The 18,907-nt window shown below is 50.7% G+C and overlaps 1 protein-coding gene across 2 annotated transcripts in view; it reads right to left on the bottom strand.

Annotated features, from left to right (window-relative positions):
• plcd1a (phospholipase C, delta 1a) overlaps window positions 1-18,907 on the bottom strand; it is a 137,662-nt gene that overhangs the window by 67,657 nt on the left and 51,098 nt on the right. For both annotated transcript variants that reach the window (XM_067968351.1, XM_067968348.1), the window contains exon 2: window positions 5,079-5,243. In XM_067968351.1, coding sequence (XP_067824452.1) covers window positions 5,079-5,243 — 165 coding nt within the window. The remainder of the gene's footprint in view (window positions 1-5,078; window positions 5,244-18,907) is intronic.

The following is an 18,907-nucleotide window of genomic DNA, read 5'->3' as shown; positions in this document are numbered from 1 at the left end:
CAACAACAAACTTGCATTGATATAGCGCCCTTAAAGTAATAAAACGTCCCAAGGCAGTTCACAGGAGCGATTATCAAACAAAAATTTCACATCGAGCCACATGAGGATATTAGGACAGGTGACCAGGAGCTTGGTCAAAGAGGTAGGTTTTAAGGAGCGTCTTAAAGGAGGAGAGAGAGGTAGTGAGGTGGAGAGGTTTAGGGAGGGAATTCCAGAGCTTAGGGCCTAGGCAGCTGAAAGCACGGCCGCCAATGGTGGAGCGATTAAAATCGGGGATGCGCACGAGGCAAGAATTATCCAATGATCACTCGGGGGATGGGGGGAATCATAGAATCTTACAGCATAGAAACCTGTGCCAGCTCAATTTAGTCCCACATCTCAGCTTTTTCCCCATAACCCTGCAAATACGTCCTCGTCAAGTACATCTGAGCATCATTTTCCAATCCTCCCTGGCTACAGGCGGGGTGCCGGAGGATTGGAGGACTGCTAACATTGTATCGTTGTTTAAAAAGGGAGGAAGAGATAAACCGAGTAATTATAGACCAGTCAGTCTAACCTCAGTGGTGGGCAAATTATTGGAATTGATTCTGAGGGACAGCATAAATCGTAATTTAGAAAGTCACGGGTTAATCAAGGACAGTCAGCATGGTTTTGTTAAGGGAAGGTCGTGTCTGACTAACTTGATTGAATTTTTTGAGCAGGTGACAAGGAGGGTCGATGTGGGTAGTGCATTTGATGTAGTGTTCATGGATTTAGCAAGGCTTTTGACAAGGTCCCACAAGGCAGACTGGTCAAAAAAGTAAAGACCCATGGGATCCAAGGGAATGTGGCTAGTTGGATCCAAAATTTCCTCAGTGGCAGGAAGCAAAGGGTAATGGTTGACGGGTGTTTTTGCGATTGGAAGGCTGTTTCCAGTGGGGTCCTGCAAGGCTCAGTACTAGGTCCCTTGCTTTTTGTGGTATGTATTAATGATTTGGACATGAATGTGGGGGGCTTGATCAAGAAGTTTGCAGATGATACAAAAATTGAATGTGTGGTTGATAGTGAGGAGGAAAGCTGTAGACTGCAGGAAGATATCAATGGACTGGTCAGGTGGGCAGAAAAGTGGCAAATGGAGTTCAATCCAGAGAAGTGTGAGGTAATGCATTTGGGGAGGGCAAACAAGGCAAGGGAGTACACAATAAATGGGAGGATACTGAGGGATGTAGAGGAACAAAGGGACCTTGGAGTGTGTATCCACAGATCCCTGAAGGTAGCAGGACAGGTGATTAAGAGCAGAGATGTTATGCTAGAACCGTATAAAACATTGGTTAGGCCACAGCTTGAGTACTGCGTACAGTTCTGGTCACCACATTACAGGAAAGATGTGATTGCACTAGAGAGGGTACATTGGAGATTTGCGAGGGTGTTGCCAGGACTGGAGAATTTTAGCTATGAGGAAAGATTGGATAGGCTGGGGTTGTTTTCCTTGGAACAAAGGAGGCTGAGGGGAGATTTAATTGAGGTGTATAAAATTATGAGGGGCCTAGATAGAGTGGATAGGGAGGACCTATTTCCCTTAGCAGAGGGGTCAGTGACCAGGGGGCATAGATTTAAAGTAATTGTTTAGAGGGGAGCTGAGGAGAAATTTTTTCACTCAGAGGGTGGTGGGGGTCTGGAACTCACTGCCTGAAAGGGTGGTAGAGGCAGAAACCCTCATCAAATTTAAATTTACTTGGATGAGCACTTGAAGTGCCCTAACCTACAGGGCTATGGACCAAGTGCGGGAAAGTGGGATTAAGCTGGATAACTTTTTCAGCCGGCACAGACACGATGGGCCGAATGGCCTCCTTCTGTGCCGTAACTTTCTATGATTCTATACACGTCCAATTGCCTTTAGAAAGTTCCTATGGAATTCCGCTCCCACCACCCTTTCAGGTGGTGCGTTCCAGATCTTAACAACTCTGCGTGAAAAAATTTCCCTTCTAGTTCTTTGGCCAATTATTTTAAATCTATGACCTCTGGTTACCGACCCACTTCCCAGAAGAAACAGTTTCTCCCTACTTGCTCCAACAAAACCCCTCATAATTTTGAGCACCTCTATTAAATCTCCCTTTGACCTTCTCTGCTCTAAGGAGAACAATCCCAGCTTCTCCAGTCTCTTCACATAACGGAAGCCCCTCCCTCATCCCTGGTAAGCCTCCTCTGCACCCTCACCAAGGCCCTGACATCCTTCCTAAAGTGTGGTGCCCAGAATTGGACACAATACTCCAGCGGAGACCTAACCAGTGATTTGTAAAGATGTAGCATGACTTCCTGGTTTTTGTATTCACTGCCCCTATTAACAAAGCCAAGTATCCCGGACGCTTTCTTAACCACCTTGTCACCCTGCCCTGCCGCCTTCAAATATTAACTTCATCCTCTTCTCCGGTGAAGACAGATGCAAAGTCCTCATTCAGTACCTCAGTCATGCCCTCTGCCTCCACAAGAAGATTTCCTTTTTTGTCCCTAATCTTTGCCCACCATTCCGTTAACTATCCTTTTACTTTTTAGATGTTGATAAAAGATTTTTGGGTTCCCTTTTATGTTACCTGCTAATCTTTTCTCATATTCTCTCTTTGCCCTTCTTATATCCTTTTTCAATTTCCTCCTGCACTCTCTGTATTCTGCCTGGTTTTCGACTGTATTCTGTACCTCACCTTTGTCATAAACCTCCTTTCTCTGTTTTATTTTAACCTCTATGTCCTTTGTCATCCAGGGAGCTCTAGCTTTGGATGCCCTGTCTTTCCTCCTTAAGGGAATATGCTTGGTTTGTACCCGAACTATCTCCGCCTTGATGACCTGCCATTGCTCATTTACTGTTTCCTTGGCCAATCTTTGTTTCCAGTCCAGCCGAGCTGGATCCCGTCTCAAAAATCACTGAAATTGGCTCTCTTCCAGTTGGGTATTTTCACTGTTGATTTTTCTTTGTTCCTTTCTGTAACTACTTTAAACCTAATTATATTATGATCACTATTACCCAAACGTTCTCCCACTGAAACACTCTCCACTTGCCCTACTTCACTCCCCAAAACTAGATCCAGCACAGCTTCCTTCCTCATTGGGCTAGAAACATACTGATTAAGAAAGTTTTCCCGTACACATTTTAGGAATTCTTCACCCTCCTTGCCCTTTACATTGTTTTTTCCCCCCAGTCTATATTAGGATAATTGAAGTCCACTACTATTACTGCTCTATTATTTTTACATTTCTCTGAAATTTGCCTACAGATTTGCTCTTCTACCTCCTTCTCACTATTTGGGGGTCTATAACAAACACCTAGCAATGTAACAGCTCCTTTTCTGTTCCTTAACTCTAACCAAATAGGTTTAGTCTTTGAACCCTCAAGTATATCGTCCCTCTGTAGAACTGTAATATTATCCTTGATCAATACTGCCCCCCAACTTTCTTTTCTCCTTCCCTATCCCTTCTGAATACACTGTAGCCAGGAATGTTTCGTTGCCATTCCTGCCCATGTTTCAGCCAGGTCTCCGTTATAGCCGCTATTATCATAATCCCATGTGGCAACTTGTGCCTGCAGCTCATCTGCCTTATTTGTAACACTCCTCACATTAACACACATGCATTCCAACACCGTGCTAGTCTGCTTTGCTTTCTTTCCTCCATCTAATTCCTGCTCTTTCTACACCATTCTTTATTCTGTTGCTGTTTGTCCCTCCGTGGGATGGGGCAACTCTTAACGACTTGGCAGCTGCGGACGTTGGTTTTAACATAGGTGTTGCAACTTGAAACTCCATCAGACCAGAAAGACACTTTAACCTATTTAAGAGACGCCCATGATTGCTAATGGGCACATTCCCAAGGGTCAAGTTGCCTCATGCCCATGTTACGTTATTTAGAATGACCCTCGCTGCGACAAGCGATCGGTGCTGTTAATACTCCGGTGGCCATGGCATTGCTACTATGAGAGAGTTGGCGTTTCCTGTGCTGACTAAGTGCCGAGCCCACTGGAGCTATCTGTTGCCGAACGCGTCTAACAGTTACTGCCGCAGCCTCCTTTATGTTGAAACGAGACTGAGGTACAGCTGAGGTTTACAATAAGTACGAGGTCCACTCTCACCTGATCAAAGCCAAAACACACGCATGCATTGGGACCATTATAGAAAGAAAGAACTTGCATTTATATAGCGCCTTTCACGACCACATGTCGTCCCAAAGTGCTTTACAGCCAAGGAAGTACTTTTGAACTGTTGTAATGTAGGAAGTGCAGCAGCCAATATGTGCACAGTCCCACAAATGACAATGATCATTTGCTTTTTAGTGATGTTGTCTGAGGGGTAAATGTTGGTAAGGAAACAGGGGAGAGCTCCCCTGCTCCTCTTCCAATAGTGACATGGGATCTTTTACATCCACCTGAGAGTGCAGACGGGGCCTCGGTTTAACATCTCATCTGAAAGACGGCACCTCCGACAGTGCAGCACTCCCTCAGTACTGCTCTGGGAGTGTCGGCCTGGATTTTGTGCTCAAGTCTCTCGAGTGGGACTTGAACCCATGACCTTCTGACTCAGAGGCACAGCTGACACCTGGGTTAGGAAAGGCCAGAGTCCCACTCCGTTATCACTATTGAGTGACCCTGTGATCTGGACTCCCTGCCCCAAACTCATTCCCCCTCCCCTCCCCTCCCCTCACCTTGCTATTTCTCTCCCTGGCTTTTCACTCACCTTCCCTTAACTCTCCGACTAATTGCCAGCATCGGTTTCCCCTCTGGGAAGCATAAGAACATAAAAGAAATAGGAGCAGGAGTCGGCCATACGGCCCCTCGAGCCTGCTCCGCCATTCAATAAGATCATGGACCTCAACTCCACTTTCCCGCCCGATCCCCATATCCCTTGATTCCCCTAGAGTCCAAAAATCTATCGATCTCAGCCTTGAATATACGTTTGGTTAACTTTGAAAGGTGCTTTGTAAATGTAACCCGCTTTGGTTTTTTTTGATTCCCCCGCACACCTCCCATGGCCGAATAACCTACCAACATTGCACCTTTTTTTAAAAAAAAGAAAATAATAAAAAGATGGTCCCAAAGCTTCCAGGATACTCACAGATTTGGGCCCTGGCTGACTTGAAGATCTTTTGCGAGTCATACCACACGGTCCGACAGTCTTCTTGGAGCTTGTAAAAACGGGATTTCATCCACGAGTTGGATTTAATCTTCTGCAGGTTGCTGCCTTTCAGCAGGACGTTCAGGTCGTCATCTTCGATGAAGCCTTGTGAAGAAAACAGAAAGGACAAATCAGTCAAAGAGTTTGACGGGGAGGCCAGTGGAGGGTGGGGGATGGGTGATGGAGAACGGGGGAAGGGCAGGGGGAAGGAGGTGGAGGGCGGGGGAAGGGGAGAGCGGGGGGAAAGGAGGTGGAGGGCGGGGGAAGGGGAGAGCGGGGGGAAGGGAAGGGGAGAGCGGGGGGAAAGGAGGTGGAGGGCGGGGGAAGGGGAGAGCGGGGGGAAAGGAGGTGGAGGGCGGGGGAAGGGGAGAGCGGGGGGAAAGGAGGTGGAGGGCGGGGGAAGGGGAGAGCGGGGGGAAAGGAGGTGGAGGGCAGGGGAAGGGGAGAGCGGGGGGAAAGGAGGTGGAGGGCGGGGGAAGGGGAGAGCGGGGGGAAAGGAGGTGGAGGGCGGGGGAAGGGGAGAGCGGGGGAAAGGAGGTGGAGGGCGGGGGAAGGGGAGAGCGGGGGAAAGGAGGTGGATGGTGGGGGAAGGGGAGAGCGGGGGGAAAGGAGGTGGAGGGCGGGGGAAGGGGAGAGCGGGGAGAAAGGAGGTGGAGGGCGGGGGAAGGGGAGAGCGGGGGGAAAGGAGGTGGAGGGCGGGGGAAGGGGAGAGCGGGGGGGGAAAGGAGGTGGAGGGCGGGGGAAGGGGAGAGCGGGGGGAAAGGAGGTGGAGGGCGGGGGAAGGGGAGAGCGGGGGGAAAGGAGGTGGAGGGCGGGGGAAGGGGAGAGCGGGGGGAAAGGAGGTGGAGGGCGGGGGAAGGGGAGAGCGGGGGGAAAGGAGGTGGAGGGCGGGGGAAGGGGAGAGCGGGGGGAAAGGAGGTGGAGGGCGGGGGAAGGGGAGAGCGGGGGGAAAGGAGGTGGAGGGCGGGGGAAGGGGAGAGCGGGGGGAAAGGAGGTGGAGGGCGGGGGAAGGGGAGAGCGGGGGGGGAAAGGAGGTGGAGGGCGGGGGAAGGGGAGAGCGGGGGAAAGGAGGTGGAGGGCGGGGGAAGGGGAGAGCGGGGGAAAGGAGGTGGAGGGTGGTGGTTGGGCGGTGGAGAATGGGGGAAGGGCGGGGGAAAGGAGGTGGAGGGCGGGGGAAGGGGAGAGCGGGGGAAGGAGGTGGAGGGCGGGGGAAGGGGAGAGCGGGGGAAGGAGGTGGAGGGCGGGGGAAGGGGAGAGCGGGGGGAGGGGAGGGCCGGGGGAGGGCGGGAGGAAGGGTCGGGGGAGACGAGACAATCTCATGCGCCAGGCTTATGCAAACTAAAGCAGCTTTTAGCCCGGCATTGGTTTAGGTAGTATTCCAGGTCACTGGCATCTAGTGCCGGCTTCCGGCGTTTACATGGCTAAAGCTTTTATTGTGGGTGTAGTGGGGGGGTCGGTGTGGGGTTGCCAACCCTCCAGGATTATCCTGGAGTTTCCAGGAATTGAAGTTTAATCTCCAGGACACTGCTGGGAGAAACTTCATGGGGGCATTGAAAAAAAAATAATTTCTTTCAACACTTTTGTTTGTTAAGTTATAAAAACATTGGAGTCAAGAATCAAACCAGTTACTGAGACTCTGGCAGCATCTTCTTCCTTGGTAAAGACAGATGCAAAGTATTCATTTAGTACCTCGGCCGACCCTCTGCCTCCATGAGTAAATATCCTTTTTGGTCCCTGATTGGCCCCACCCCTCCTCTGACTACCCGTTTACTGTTTACATGCCTATCGAAGACTTTTGGATTCCCTTTTATGTTGGTCGCTAGTCTATTCTCACACTCTCTCTTTGCTCCTCTTATTTCCTTTTTCACTTCCCCTCTGAACTTTCTATATTCAGACGGGTTCTCACTTGTGTTATCAACCTGACATCTGTCATACATCCCTTTTTCCTGCTTCATCTTATTCTCTATCTCTTTTGTCATCCCGGGAGCTCTGGCTTTAGTTGCCCTACCTTTCTCCCTCGTGGGAATGTGCCTAGACTGTACCTGAACCATCTCCTTAAAGGCCGCCCATTGTTCAATTACAGTTTTGCCTGCCAATCTTTGATTCCAATTTACCCGGGCCAGATCTGTTCTCATCCCATTGAAATTGGCCCTCCTCCAATTGAGTATTTTTACTTTAGAGCGGTCTGTGTCCTTTTCCATAACTAGTCTAATTCTTATGATACTATGATCGTTGTTCCCTAAATGCTCCCCCACTGACACTTGCTCCATTTGGTCCATCTCGTTCCCCAGAATTAAGTCCAGCAATGCCTCCTTCCTCGTTGGGCCAGAAACACACTGGTCAAGAAAGTTCTCCTGAACACACTTGAAAATTTCCTCCCCCTCTTTGCCCCTTATATTATTACTATCCCAGTCTATATTAGGATAATTGAAGGCCCCCCATTATCACTACTCTATGGCTTTTGCACCTCTCTGTGATTTCCCTGCAAATTTGCTCCTCTATCTCCTTCCCACTAGTTGGTGGCCTATAGAATACACCCAGTAGTGTAATGGCACCTCTATTGTTTCTTAACTCTAACCAAATAGATTCTGTCCTTGACCCCTCCAGGGCATCCTCTCTCTCCAGCACTGCAATATTCTCCTTAATCAATACTGCCACCCCCCCCTCCTTTCTTTCCTTCCCTCTCTTTCCTGAACACCTTGTATCCAGGAATATTTAGTACCCAATCCTGCCCTTTTTTGAGCCAGGTCTCCATTATCACCACAACATCGTATTCCCATGTGGCTCCTTGCACCTGCAGCTCACCAACCTTGTTTACCACGCTTCATGAATTTACACACATGCACTGTAAACCAGTCTTAGACTTTCTTGTTCTCTCTCTTAGTCTGATCCCATCTACTCCCGTACTATTTCTTACTCTAGTGCTATCTGTCTCTCCCAATCCTTTCTGCACCTTGTTTCTCCTTTCCAATGCTATATCCTAGCGCCCATCCCCCTGCCAAATTAGTTTAAACCCCCTCCCCCCCCAGCACTAGCGAACCTCCCTACGAGGACATTGGTCCCAGCTCCATTGAGATGCAACCCATCTGGCCTGTACAGGGCCCACCTCCACCAGATCTGGTCCCAATGCCCCAGAAATCTAAAGCCCGACCTCCTGCACCATCTCTCCAGCCATGCATTCATCTGCTCTATCCTCCTATTTCTATACTCACCAGTGCGTGGCACCGGGAGTAATCCGGAGATTACTACCTTTGAAATCCTGCTTTTTAATCTCTTTCCTAACTCCTTAAAATCTGCCTGCAGGACCTCATCCCTCTTTCTACCGATGCCATTGGTACCGATATGGACCATGACCTCTGGCTGTTCACCCTCCAGAGGTTCTGCAGCCGCTCAGTGACATCCTTGACTTTGGCATCAACAGGCAAAGACTAAGGGACTCAGAAACCTTGAGAGAAATAATTTGCATTTCTAAATCGTCTTTCACGACCTCAGGACATCCCAAAGTGCTTTACAGCCAATTAACTACTTTTTTTTTTGGAAGTGTAGTCACTGTTGTAATGTCGGAAACACTGCAGTCAATTTGCGCACAGCAAGATCCCACAGATGTGATAATGACTAGATAATCTGTTTTAGTGATGTTGATTGAGGGATAAATATTGGCCAGGACACCGGGGAGAACCCCCCACCCTGCTCTCCTTCCAAATAGTGCTACAGGATCTTTGACGTCCACCTGAGAGGGAAGACGGGACCTCGGTTTAACGTCTCATCCAAAAGACGGTACCTCCGAGAGTGCAGCACGCCCTCAGTATGCACTGGAGTACCAGCCTGGATTATGCGCTCAAGTCTCTGGAATGGGACTTGAACCCACAACTTTCTGACTCAGAGGCGAGAGTGCCACCCACTGAGCCATGGATTGGTCCTTCCCTCAGCTACCATGTTCACAAGATCACAAGGTAATTACGGATGAAGAAGGTAATTTGGCCCATCTTAATTTGTCCATCCAGTGAGACCCATATAAATACCGTGGCTACAAGATCAGGTCAGAGACTGTTTTTTCTGCGGCGAGTGGCTCATCTCCTGACTCCCCAAAGCCTTTCCACCATCTACAAGGCACAGGTCAGGAGTGTGTTGGAATACTCTCCACTTGCCTGGATGAGTGCAGCTCCAACAACACTCAAGAAGCTCGACACCGTCCAAGACAAAGCAGCCCGCTTGATTGGCACCCCATCCACCACCCTAAACATTCACTCCCTCCACCACTGGCGCACAGTGGCTGCAGTGTGTACCATCCACAGGATGCACTGCAGCAACTCGCCAAGGCTTCTTCGACGGCACCTCCCAAACCCGCGACCTCTACCACCTAGAAGGAAAAGGGCAGCAGGCACATGGGAACAACACCACCTGCACGGTCCCCTCCAAGTCACACACCATCCCGACTTGGAAATATATCGCCGTTCCTTCATCGTCACCGGGTCAAAATCCTGGAACTCCCTTCCTAACAGCACTGTGGGAGAACCTTCACCACACGGACTGCAGCGGTTCAAGAAGGCGGCTCACCACCACCTTCTCGAGGGCAATTAGGGATGGGCAATAAATGCTGGCCTCGCCAGCAACGCCCACATCCCACGAATGAATTAAAAAAAACCCTAATCTTGCACCATCCAATTGTTTCTTAAATGATTGCAGGGCTTTTTGTCTCCATTACTCTATCTGGGAGTTCATTCTATCTATTGTTCACTCTTTGTGTGATGAAGAATTTCCAGATATCAGACCTAAAATTACCTCTCACTGGTTTTAATCTTGTCCCCTAGTTCTACTCTCGCAATTTAGTTTAAAGTAATATTCTGGGTCAACTTATTCCATACATTTATCAATCTCTATAAGATCACCTCTCAGACGCCTCCTTTCTATAATAAAGGAACATAGGAATAGGAGTAGGCCATTCAGCCCCTCGTGCCTGCTCCGCCATTTGATAAGATCATGGCTGATCTGTGATCTAACTCCATATACCCGCCTTTGGCCCATATCCCTTAATACCTTTGGTTGCCAAAAAGCTATCTATCTCAGATTTAAATTTAGCAATTGAGCTAGTGTCAATTGCCGTTTGCGGAAGAGAGTTCCAAACTTCCACCACCCTTTGTGCATAGAAATGTTTTCTAATCTCACTCCTGAAAGGTCTGGCTCTAATTTTTAGACTGTGCCCCCTACTCCTAAAATCCCCAACCAGCGGAAATAGTTTCTTTCTATCCACCCTATCCGTTCCCCTTAATATCTTATAAACTTCGATCAGATCATCCCTTAACCTTCTGAACTCCAGAGAATACAACCCCAATTTGTGTAATCTCTCCTCGTAACTTAACCCTTGAAGTCCGGGTATCATTCTAGTATAGACGCACATAGATACAGACACTCATTCACAGACGTAAACACACACACACACACACACACACAGTGATATAGACATGCAGATATAAACACAGACACACAGGTATAGACATAGATACACAAATGCAGGCACAGAGTTTATATATAACATACATAATATATATATTATATCTATACATCTATAATATAAGTAACACACACACATATATTCAATTACGCACATACAAATAGACACACAGATATACACAAACACACACCTGTTTGCCTGCAAACATAAAAACATAAGAAAACATAGAATGGGAAAGAGACAATCAAGCTCAGGTTTTCTACAGACTGTGTACAATCTACTGGTTATGAGCTACATTTCACTTACTTAACTTCCCGAGAGAATGTCCTGTATAAATATTCCCTGATCCCTACACTCCAGAATGTTTGTCAATCTCCACCTTCTGCTCCCCCCCACCCAGACCCAGTATCACAAGAACCACTGCAAAACACTTAGCCATCACTGATCGTCCCTGTAACCTCTATCCCATTTCCAATCGGATAATTATCCAGTTTCTTTCTGAAAGAATTAATCGACATTAGAACATTAGAACTAGGGGACATAGACTCAGGATAAGGGGTCGGACATTTAGCACTGAGATGAGGAGGAATTTCTTCACACAGAGGGTTGTGAATCTTCCGAATTTTCTGCCCCAGAGGGCAGTGGATGCTCAGTCATTGAGTATATTCAAGACCGAGATCGATAGATTTTTGGACTCTAGGGGAATCAAGGGATATGGGGATCAGGCAGGAAAGTGGAATTGAGGTAGAAGATCAGCCATGATCTTGTTGAACGGCGGAGCAGGCTCAAGGGGCCATACGGCCTACTCCTGCTCCTATTTCTTATGTTCTATGTTCTTATAAGGAGATATTAGGACAGATGACCAAAAGCTTGGTCAAAGTGGTAGGTTTTAAGGAGCGTCTTAAAAGGAGGAGAGAGAGAGGTAGAGAGGCGGAGAGGAATTCCAGAGCTTAGAGCCTAGGCAGCTGAAGGTACGGCCTCCAATGGTGGAGCGATGAAAATCGGGGATATGCAAGAGGCCAGAATTGGAGGAGCGCAGAGATCTCGGAGGGTTGTAGGCTGGAGGAGGTTACAGAGATAGGGAGGGGCGAGGCGATGGAGGGATTTGAACACGAGGATAAGAATTTTAAAATCGGGGCGTTGCCAGACCGGGAGCCAATGTAGGTCAGCGAGCACAGGGGTGATGGGTAAATGGGACTTGGTGTGAGTTAGGATACGGGCAGCAGAGTTTTGGGTGAGCTCAAGTTTACAGAGGGCAGCCAGGAGAGCACTGGAATAGTCAAGTCTAGAGCCAAGGGCGGCATGGATGAGGGTTTCAGCAGCAGAGACGGGCGATGTTACAGAACGAGCTTCTCCGGCATTTTCTGTTGTTATTACCGGATGTCAAACTACCTTTCATCGTTTCCACCTTGCTGGGTCAGATGCTCAGAAACTGCCAAAGCAGAGATGCCAACACTTGTTCATTTTCCATACTTTTTAATTTTCTTATTGGGGTTTAAGGGAGAGCTCTTCCCCCTTGCAACAAATGTTGACACTTTATTTGGTACATTTCTTCCCCCAGCACTTTGGAGTCCACTGGCTTTCGAACCGGAAGTAACTCAGCTGGATGGGGCTGCAGATGTTTTAAACGTGAACAATAAAAAGTCGCTGTGCGGACTCTAATGGAACTTTACAGGGTCTGGGCATTCAAACCACTGGTGATTCACAACCTTGGTGATTTGTGAGCCTGAAACCTATTGCAGCACACACTTAAGAGTGAACCTGATCAGCCAGAGAGAGAGAGAAAAAAGAGATGTTTAGCACATGCCTGGGAAGAGACAAGTGAGTGTCAGTCTGACTGCTTGTGGCTGGAGCTTGTTACTCTCCCTCTAAGTAATGTTGCCTTTACTGCATTCACATAACTGAGTCCAAAGGATACTCGGTGTAAAATGCACAATGGCCAATAGGCGTACTCACTCTGATAATACGTCTTTTAAAAATAAAACCTTGATGTGACAATTACTCCTACACATTTATTGCCCCTCTCCCTCCCTCACATACAGATCTACTTACACTATCAAGGAATTACAATCTGCTCGTGTTTACCTTTATCTATCTTGTTGCTGTGTGACTCAGGATTCCAATCTTCAGACTCCTTTACCAGCCCAACGGCCTTCTTTTTCCAACTTTTCAGCTCTCGTCTCCCACCTCGGGGGTCCCGTCTCCCCCCTCGGGGGTCCCGTCTCCCCCCTCGGGGGTCCCGTCTCCCACCTCGGGGGTCCCGTGCCCCACCTCGGGGGTCCCGTGCCCCACCTCGGGGTACCCGTGCCCCACCTCGGGGTACCCGTGCCCCCCTTCGGGGATCCCGTCCCCCACCTCTCGGCCCCAGACTCCCACCTCTCGGGTCCACTCGCCCGCCTCTCGGCCCCAGACTCCCGCCTCTCGGGTCCACTCGCCCGCCTCTCGGGTCCACTCGCCCGCCTCTCGGGTCCACTCGCCCGCCTCTCGGACTCACTCGCCCGCCTCTCGGACTCACTCGCCCGCCTCTCGGGTCCACTCGCCCGCCTCTCGGGTCCACTCGCCCGCCTCTCGGCCCCAGACTCCCGCCTCTCGGGTCCACTCGCTCGCCTCTCGGGTCCACTCGCCCGCCTCTCGGCCCCAGACTCCCGCCTCTCGGGTCCACTCGCCCGCCTCTCGGGTCCACTCGCCCGCCTCTCGGACCCAGACTCCCGCCTCTCGGGTCCACTCGCCCGCCTCTCGGGTCCACTCGCCCGCCTCTCGGCCCCAGACTCCCGCCTCTCGGGTCCACTCGCCCGCCTCTCGGGTCCACTCGCCCGCCTCTCGGCCCCAGACTCCCGCCTCTCGGGTCCACTCGCCCGCCTCTCGGGTCCACTCGCCCGCCTCTCGGCCCCAGACTCCCGCCTCTCGGGTCCACTCGCCCGCCTCTCGGGTCCACTCGCCCGCCTCTCGGACTCACTCGCCCGCCTCTCGGACTCACTCGCCCGCCTCTCGGGTCCACTCGCCCGCCTCTCGGGTCCACTCGCCCACCTCTCGGACTCACTCGCCCACCTCTCGGGTCCACTATCCCACCTTTCGGCCCCAGACGCCCACCTCTTGGACTCACTCGCCCACCTCTCGGGTCCAGTCTCCGACTTCTGGGCTCCTCTATCCAATAATCTTCGGGCTCCTCTATCCAATAATCTTCGGGCTCCTCTATCCAATAATCTTCGGGCTCCTCTATCCAATAATCTTCGGGCTCCCCTACCCAATCTTCGGGCTCCCGCCGCCCGCCCTCGGGCTCCCGCCGCCCACCCTCAGGCTCCCGCCGCCCACCCTCGGGCGTCGGCTGTCTACTCTCGGGCGCCCGCTGCCCACCCTTGGGCTCCCGCTGCCCACTTTCGGGCGCCCGCTGCCCACCCTCGGGCTCCCGCTGCCCACTTTCGGGCGCCCACTGCCCACCCTCGGGCGCCCGCATCCCACCCTCGGGCGCCCGCATCCCACCCTCGGGCGCCCGCTGCCCACTTTCGGGCGTCCGCTGTCTACTCTCGGGCTCCTGCTGCCCACTTTCGGGCGTCCGCTGTCTACTCTTGGGCTCCCACTGCCCACTTTCGGGCGCCCGCATCCCACCCTCGGGCGCCCGCTGTCTACTCTCGGGCTCCCGCTGCCCACTTTCGGGCGTCCGCTGCCTACTCTTGGGCTCCCACTGCCCACTTTCGGGCGCCTGCATCCCACCCTCGGGCGCCCGCTGTCTACTCTCGGGCGCCCGCTGCCCACTCTCGGGCGCCCGCTGCCCACTCTCGGGCACCCGCTGCCCACCCTCGGGCTCCCGCTGCCCACCCTCGGGCTCCCGCTGCCCACTTTCGGGCGCCCGCATCCAACTCTCGGGCACCCGCTGCCCACTTTCAGGCGCCCGCTGCCCACCCTTGGGTGCCCGCTGTCTACTCTCGGGCACCCGCTGCCCACTCTCGGGCGCCCGCATCCCACCCTTGGGCTCCTGCCACCCACCCTCGGGCGCCCGCATCCAACTCTCGGGCTCCCGCATCCCAATTTCGTTCTCCAGTCTCCCAATTCCGGGCTCTGATTCCTCAATTCCGGGCTCTGATTCCTCAATTCCGGGCGCCGTCCTCCCACCTTCGGGTTCCTTTCTGGTGAACTTCTGCAGGGCCCACCAGCCGAAGATGACGGCGAGACCGCCCGTTGCCAGGCCAAGGACCACCAGCGCGAAGATAAGGACGTCCATCGGTCAGACACACAGCTGCCTACCTGTCCCTAGGGAAAACGGTCAGAACTGCAAACGGTACTCCAGCAAAAAAAAAGGCACTGCAACAATACTCCCCCCAACATGGGGGCAGCTGGGGCTTGGGTTTTGTCAGGGAAGTCCAACTCAATCAAAGCTCTTCCTTCAAATATTGGAAATAAATAGGGTTTCCCGGAGCAGGTTTATCATGCGTGTAAAAACACTTCCATTTTTAATTTAATCTTGGAATAATTTGTGACAGACATTTTGCAAACCTCCCCCTCTAGCGGGACTCCACTTGCGTGATGACGCAGGAGTCACATGACCCAGCACGAGGGGGCAGCTCCTCAGAGTTTTGGGGGTGGGGGGGGCGGGCGGGCGGTGTTTAAAACAGCCGCTGACTCGCAATCGGCAACGCGGATAAAGCAGATGCACGTGCACTAGTGGAGTAAAACCGCAGATCCCGACTTTAGATCCAGAACAACAAGGACGACCGCCTGCTTCTACATATTGCGCCTTTAACGTAGAAAAAAGTCCCACGGGCACTTTGAGGAGATTTGAGGAAACATACACCAAGCCAAAGATGAAGAGAGGGGAGAAACTGGGGATTGTTCTCCATACAATAGAGAAGGTTAAAGGGAGATTTAATAGAGGTGTTCAAAATCATTAAGGGTTTTGATAAGAGTGAAAAAGGAGAAACCGTTTCCAGTGGCAGAAGGGTCGGTAACCAGAGGACACAGATTTAAGGTAATTGGCAAAAGAACCAGAGGCGACATTATGAGAAATGTTTTTATGCAGCGAGTTGTAATGATCTGGAATGTGCTGCCTGAAAGGGCGGTGGAAGCAGATTCAATAATAACTTTCAAAAGGGAGTTGGATAAACACTTGGAGAAAAATTTGCAGGGCTACACCGAACGATAGCACTTTCAAACAGCTGGCACAGGCACGATGGGCCGAACTGCCTCCTTTTTATTTACTCGTTCATGGGATGGGGTGTCACTGGCGAGGCCGGCATTTATTGCCCATCCCTAATTGCCCTTGAGAAGGTGGTGGTGAGCCGCCTTCTTGAACCGCTGCAGTCCGTGTGGTGAAGGTTCTCCCACAGTGCTGTTAGGAAGGGAGTTCCAGGATTTTGACCCAGCGACGATGAAGGAACGGCGATATATTTCCAAGTCGGGATGGTGTGTGACCTGGAGGGGAACGTGCAGGTGGTGTTGTTCCCATCTGCCTGCTGCTCTTGTCCTTCTAGGTGGTAGAGGTCGCGGGTTTGGGAGGTGCTGTCGAAGAAGCCTTGGCAAGTTGCTGCAGTGCATCCTGTGCAAGGTACACACTGCAGCCACTGTGCGCCGGTGGTGAAGGGAATGAATGTTTAGGGTGGTGGATGGGGTGCCAATCAAGCGGGCTGCTTTACCTTGGATGGTGTCAAGCTTCTTGAGTGTTGTTGGAGCTGCACTCATCCAGGCAAGTGGAGAGTATTCCATCACACTCCTGACTTGTGCCTTGTAGGTGGTGGAAAGGCTTTGGGGAGTCAGGAGGTGAGTCACTCACCGCAGAATACTCAGCCCCTGAACTGCTCTTGTAGCCACGGTATTTATATGGCTGGTCCTGTGGTGGGTAAAATTTTGGAGTCTATTATTAAGGAGACAGTAGCGGAACATTTGGATAAACATAATTTAATAGGACAAAGGCAGCATGGCTTTATGAAGGGGAAGTCATGTCTGACAAATTTGCTTGAGTTCTTTGAGGACATAACGTACAGAGTGGATAAAGGGGAACCAGTGGACGTAGTGTATTTAGACTTCCAGAAGGCATTCGACAAGGTGCCACATAAAAGATTATTGCTCAAGATAAAGAATCACTGGATTTGGGGTAATATTCTGGCATGGGTGGAGGATTGGTTATCTAACAGGAAGCAGAGAGTTGGGATAAATGGTTCATTCTCGGACTGGCAACCAGTAGCCAGTGGTGTTCCGCAGGGGTCGGTGCTGGGTCCCCAACTCTAAAGACAGGCTGGGTGAGTGGGCGGAGATTTGGCAGATGCAATACAATATTGGAAAATGTGAGGTTATGCACTTTGGCAGGAAAAAAATCAGAGAGCAAGTTATTATCTTAATGGTGAGAAACTGGAAAGTACTGCAGTACAAAGGGATCTGGGGGTCCTAGTGCAAGAAAATCAAAAAGTTAGTATGCAGGTGCAGCAGGTGATCACGAAGGCCAACGGAATGCTAGGGGGATAGAATATAAAAACAGGGAGGTATTGCTGCAATTATATAAGGTATTGGTGAGACCGCACCTGGAATACTGCATACAGTTTTGGTGTCCATACTTAAGAAAAGACATACTTGCTCTCGAGGCAGTACAAAAGGTTCACTTGGTTAATCCCGGGGATGAGGGGGTGGACATATGAGGAGAGGTTGAGTAGATTGGGACTCTACTCATTGGAGTTCAGAAGAATGAGAGGCGATCTTATTGAAACATATAAGATTGTGAAGGGGCTTGATCGGGTGGATGCGGTAAGGATGTTCCCAAGGATGGGTGAAACTAGAACTAGGCGGCATAGTCTTAGAATAAGGGGCTGCTCTTTCAAAACTGAGATGAGGAGAAACTTCTTCACTCAGAGGGTAGTAGGTCTGTGGAATTTGCTGCCCCAGGAAGCTGTGGAAGCTACATCATTAAATAAATTTAAAACAGAAATAGACAGTTTCCTAGAAGTAAAGGGAATTAGGGGTTACGGGGAGCGGGCAGGAAATTGGACATGAATTTAGATATGAGGTTAGGATCAGATCAGCCATGAGCTTATTGAATGGCGGAGCAGGCTCGAGGGGCCGATTGGCCTACTCCTGCTCCTATTTCTTACGTTCTTATGTTCTAAAGTTTCTGGTCAATGGTGACCCCCAGGATGTTGATGGTGGGGGATTCGGCGATGGTGATGCCGTTGAATGTCAAGGGGAGGTGGTTAGACTCTCTCTTGTTGGAGATGATCATTGCTTGGCACTTGTCTGGCACAAATGTTACTTGCCACTTATGAGCCCAAGCATGGATGTTATCCAGGTCTTGCTTCATGCGAAGATTATCTGAGGGGTTGCGAATGGAACTGAAAACTCTGCAATCATCAGCGAACATCCCCATTTCTGACCTTATGATGGAGGGAAGGTCATTGATGAAGCAGCTGAAGATGGTTGGGCCCAGGACACTGCCTTGAGGAACTCCTGCAGCAATGTCCTGGGGCTGAGATGATTGGCCTCCAACAACTACTACCATCTTCCTTTGTGCTCGGTATGACTCCAGCCACTGGAGAGTTTCCCCATGATTCCCAATGACTTCAATTTTACAAGGGCTCCTTAGTGCCACACTCAGTCAAACACTGCCTTGATGTCAAGGGCAGTCACTCTCACCTCACCTCTGGAATTCAGCTCTTTTGTCCATGTTTGGACCAAGGCTGTAATGAGGTCTGGAGCCGAGTGATCCTGGCGGAACCCAAACTGAGCATCGGTGAGCAGGTCATTGGTGAGTAAGTGCCGCTTGATAGCACTGTCGACGACACCTTCCATCACTTTGCTGATGATTGAGAGTAGACTGATAGAACGGTAATTGGCCGGATTGGATTTGTCCTGCTTTTTGTGGACAGGACATACCTGGGCAATTTTCCACATTGTCGGGTAGATGCCAGTGTTGTAGCTTTACTGGAACAGCTTGGCTAGAGGGGCAGCTAGTTCTGGAGCACAGCTAGTCTTCAGCACTACAGCTGGGATGTAGTCGGGGCCCATAGCCTTTGTTGTATCCAGTGCATTCAGCCATTTCTTGATATCACGTGGAGTGAATCGAATTGGCTGAAGACTGGCTTCTGTGATTATGGGGATCTTGGGAGGAGGCCGAGATGGATCGTCCACTTGGTACTTCTGGCTGAAGATGGTTGCAAACACTTCAGCCTTCTCTTTTGCACTCATGTGCTGGACTCCACCATCATTGAGGATAGGGATGTTCATGGAGCCTCCTCCTCCCGTTAGTTGTTTAATTGTCCACCACCATTCACGACTGGATGTGGCAGGACTGGGGAGCTTTGATCTGATCCGTTGGTTGTGGAATCGCTTAGCTTTGTCT

This window comes from Heptranchias perlo, chromosome 2 (assembly GCF_035084215.1).
Source record: "Heptranchias perlo isolate sHepPer1 chromosome 2, sHepPer1.hap1, whole genome shotgun sequence".
NCBI lineage: Eukaryota > Metazoa > Chordata > Chondrichthyes > Hexanchiformes > Hexanchidae > Heptranchias > Heptranchias perlo.
Note: the sequence above shows the minus strand (reverse complement) of the source record. Positions and strands in the feature narration are given on the sequence as shown.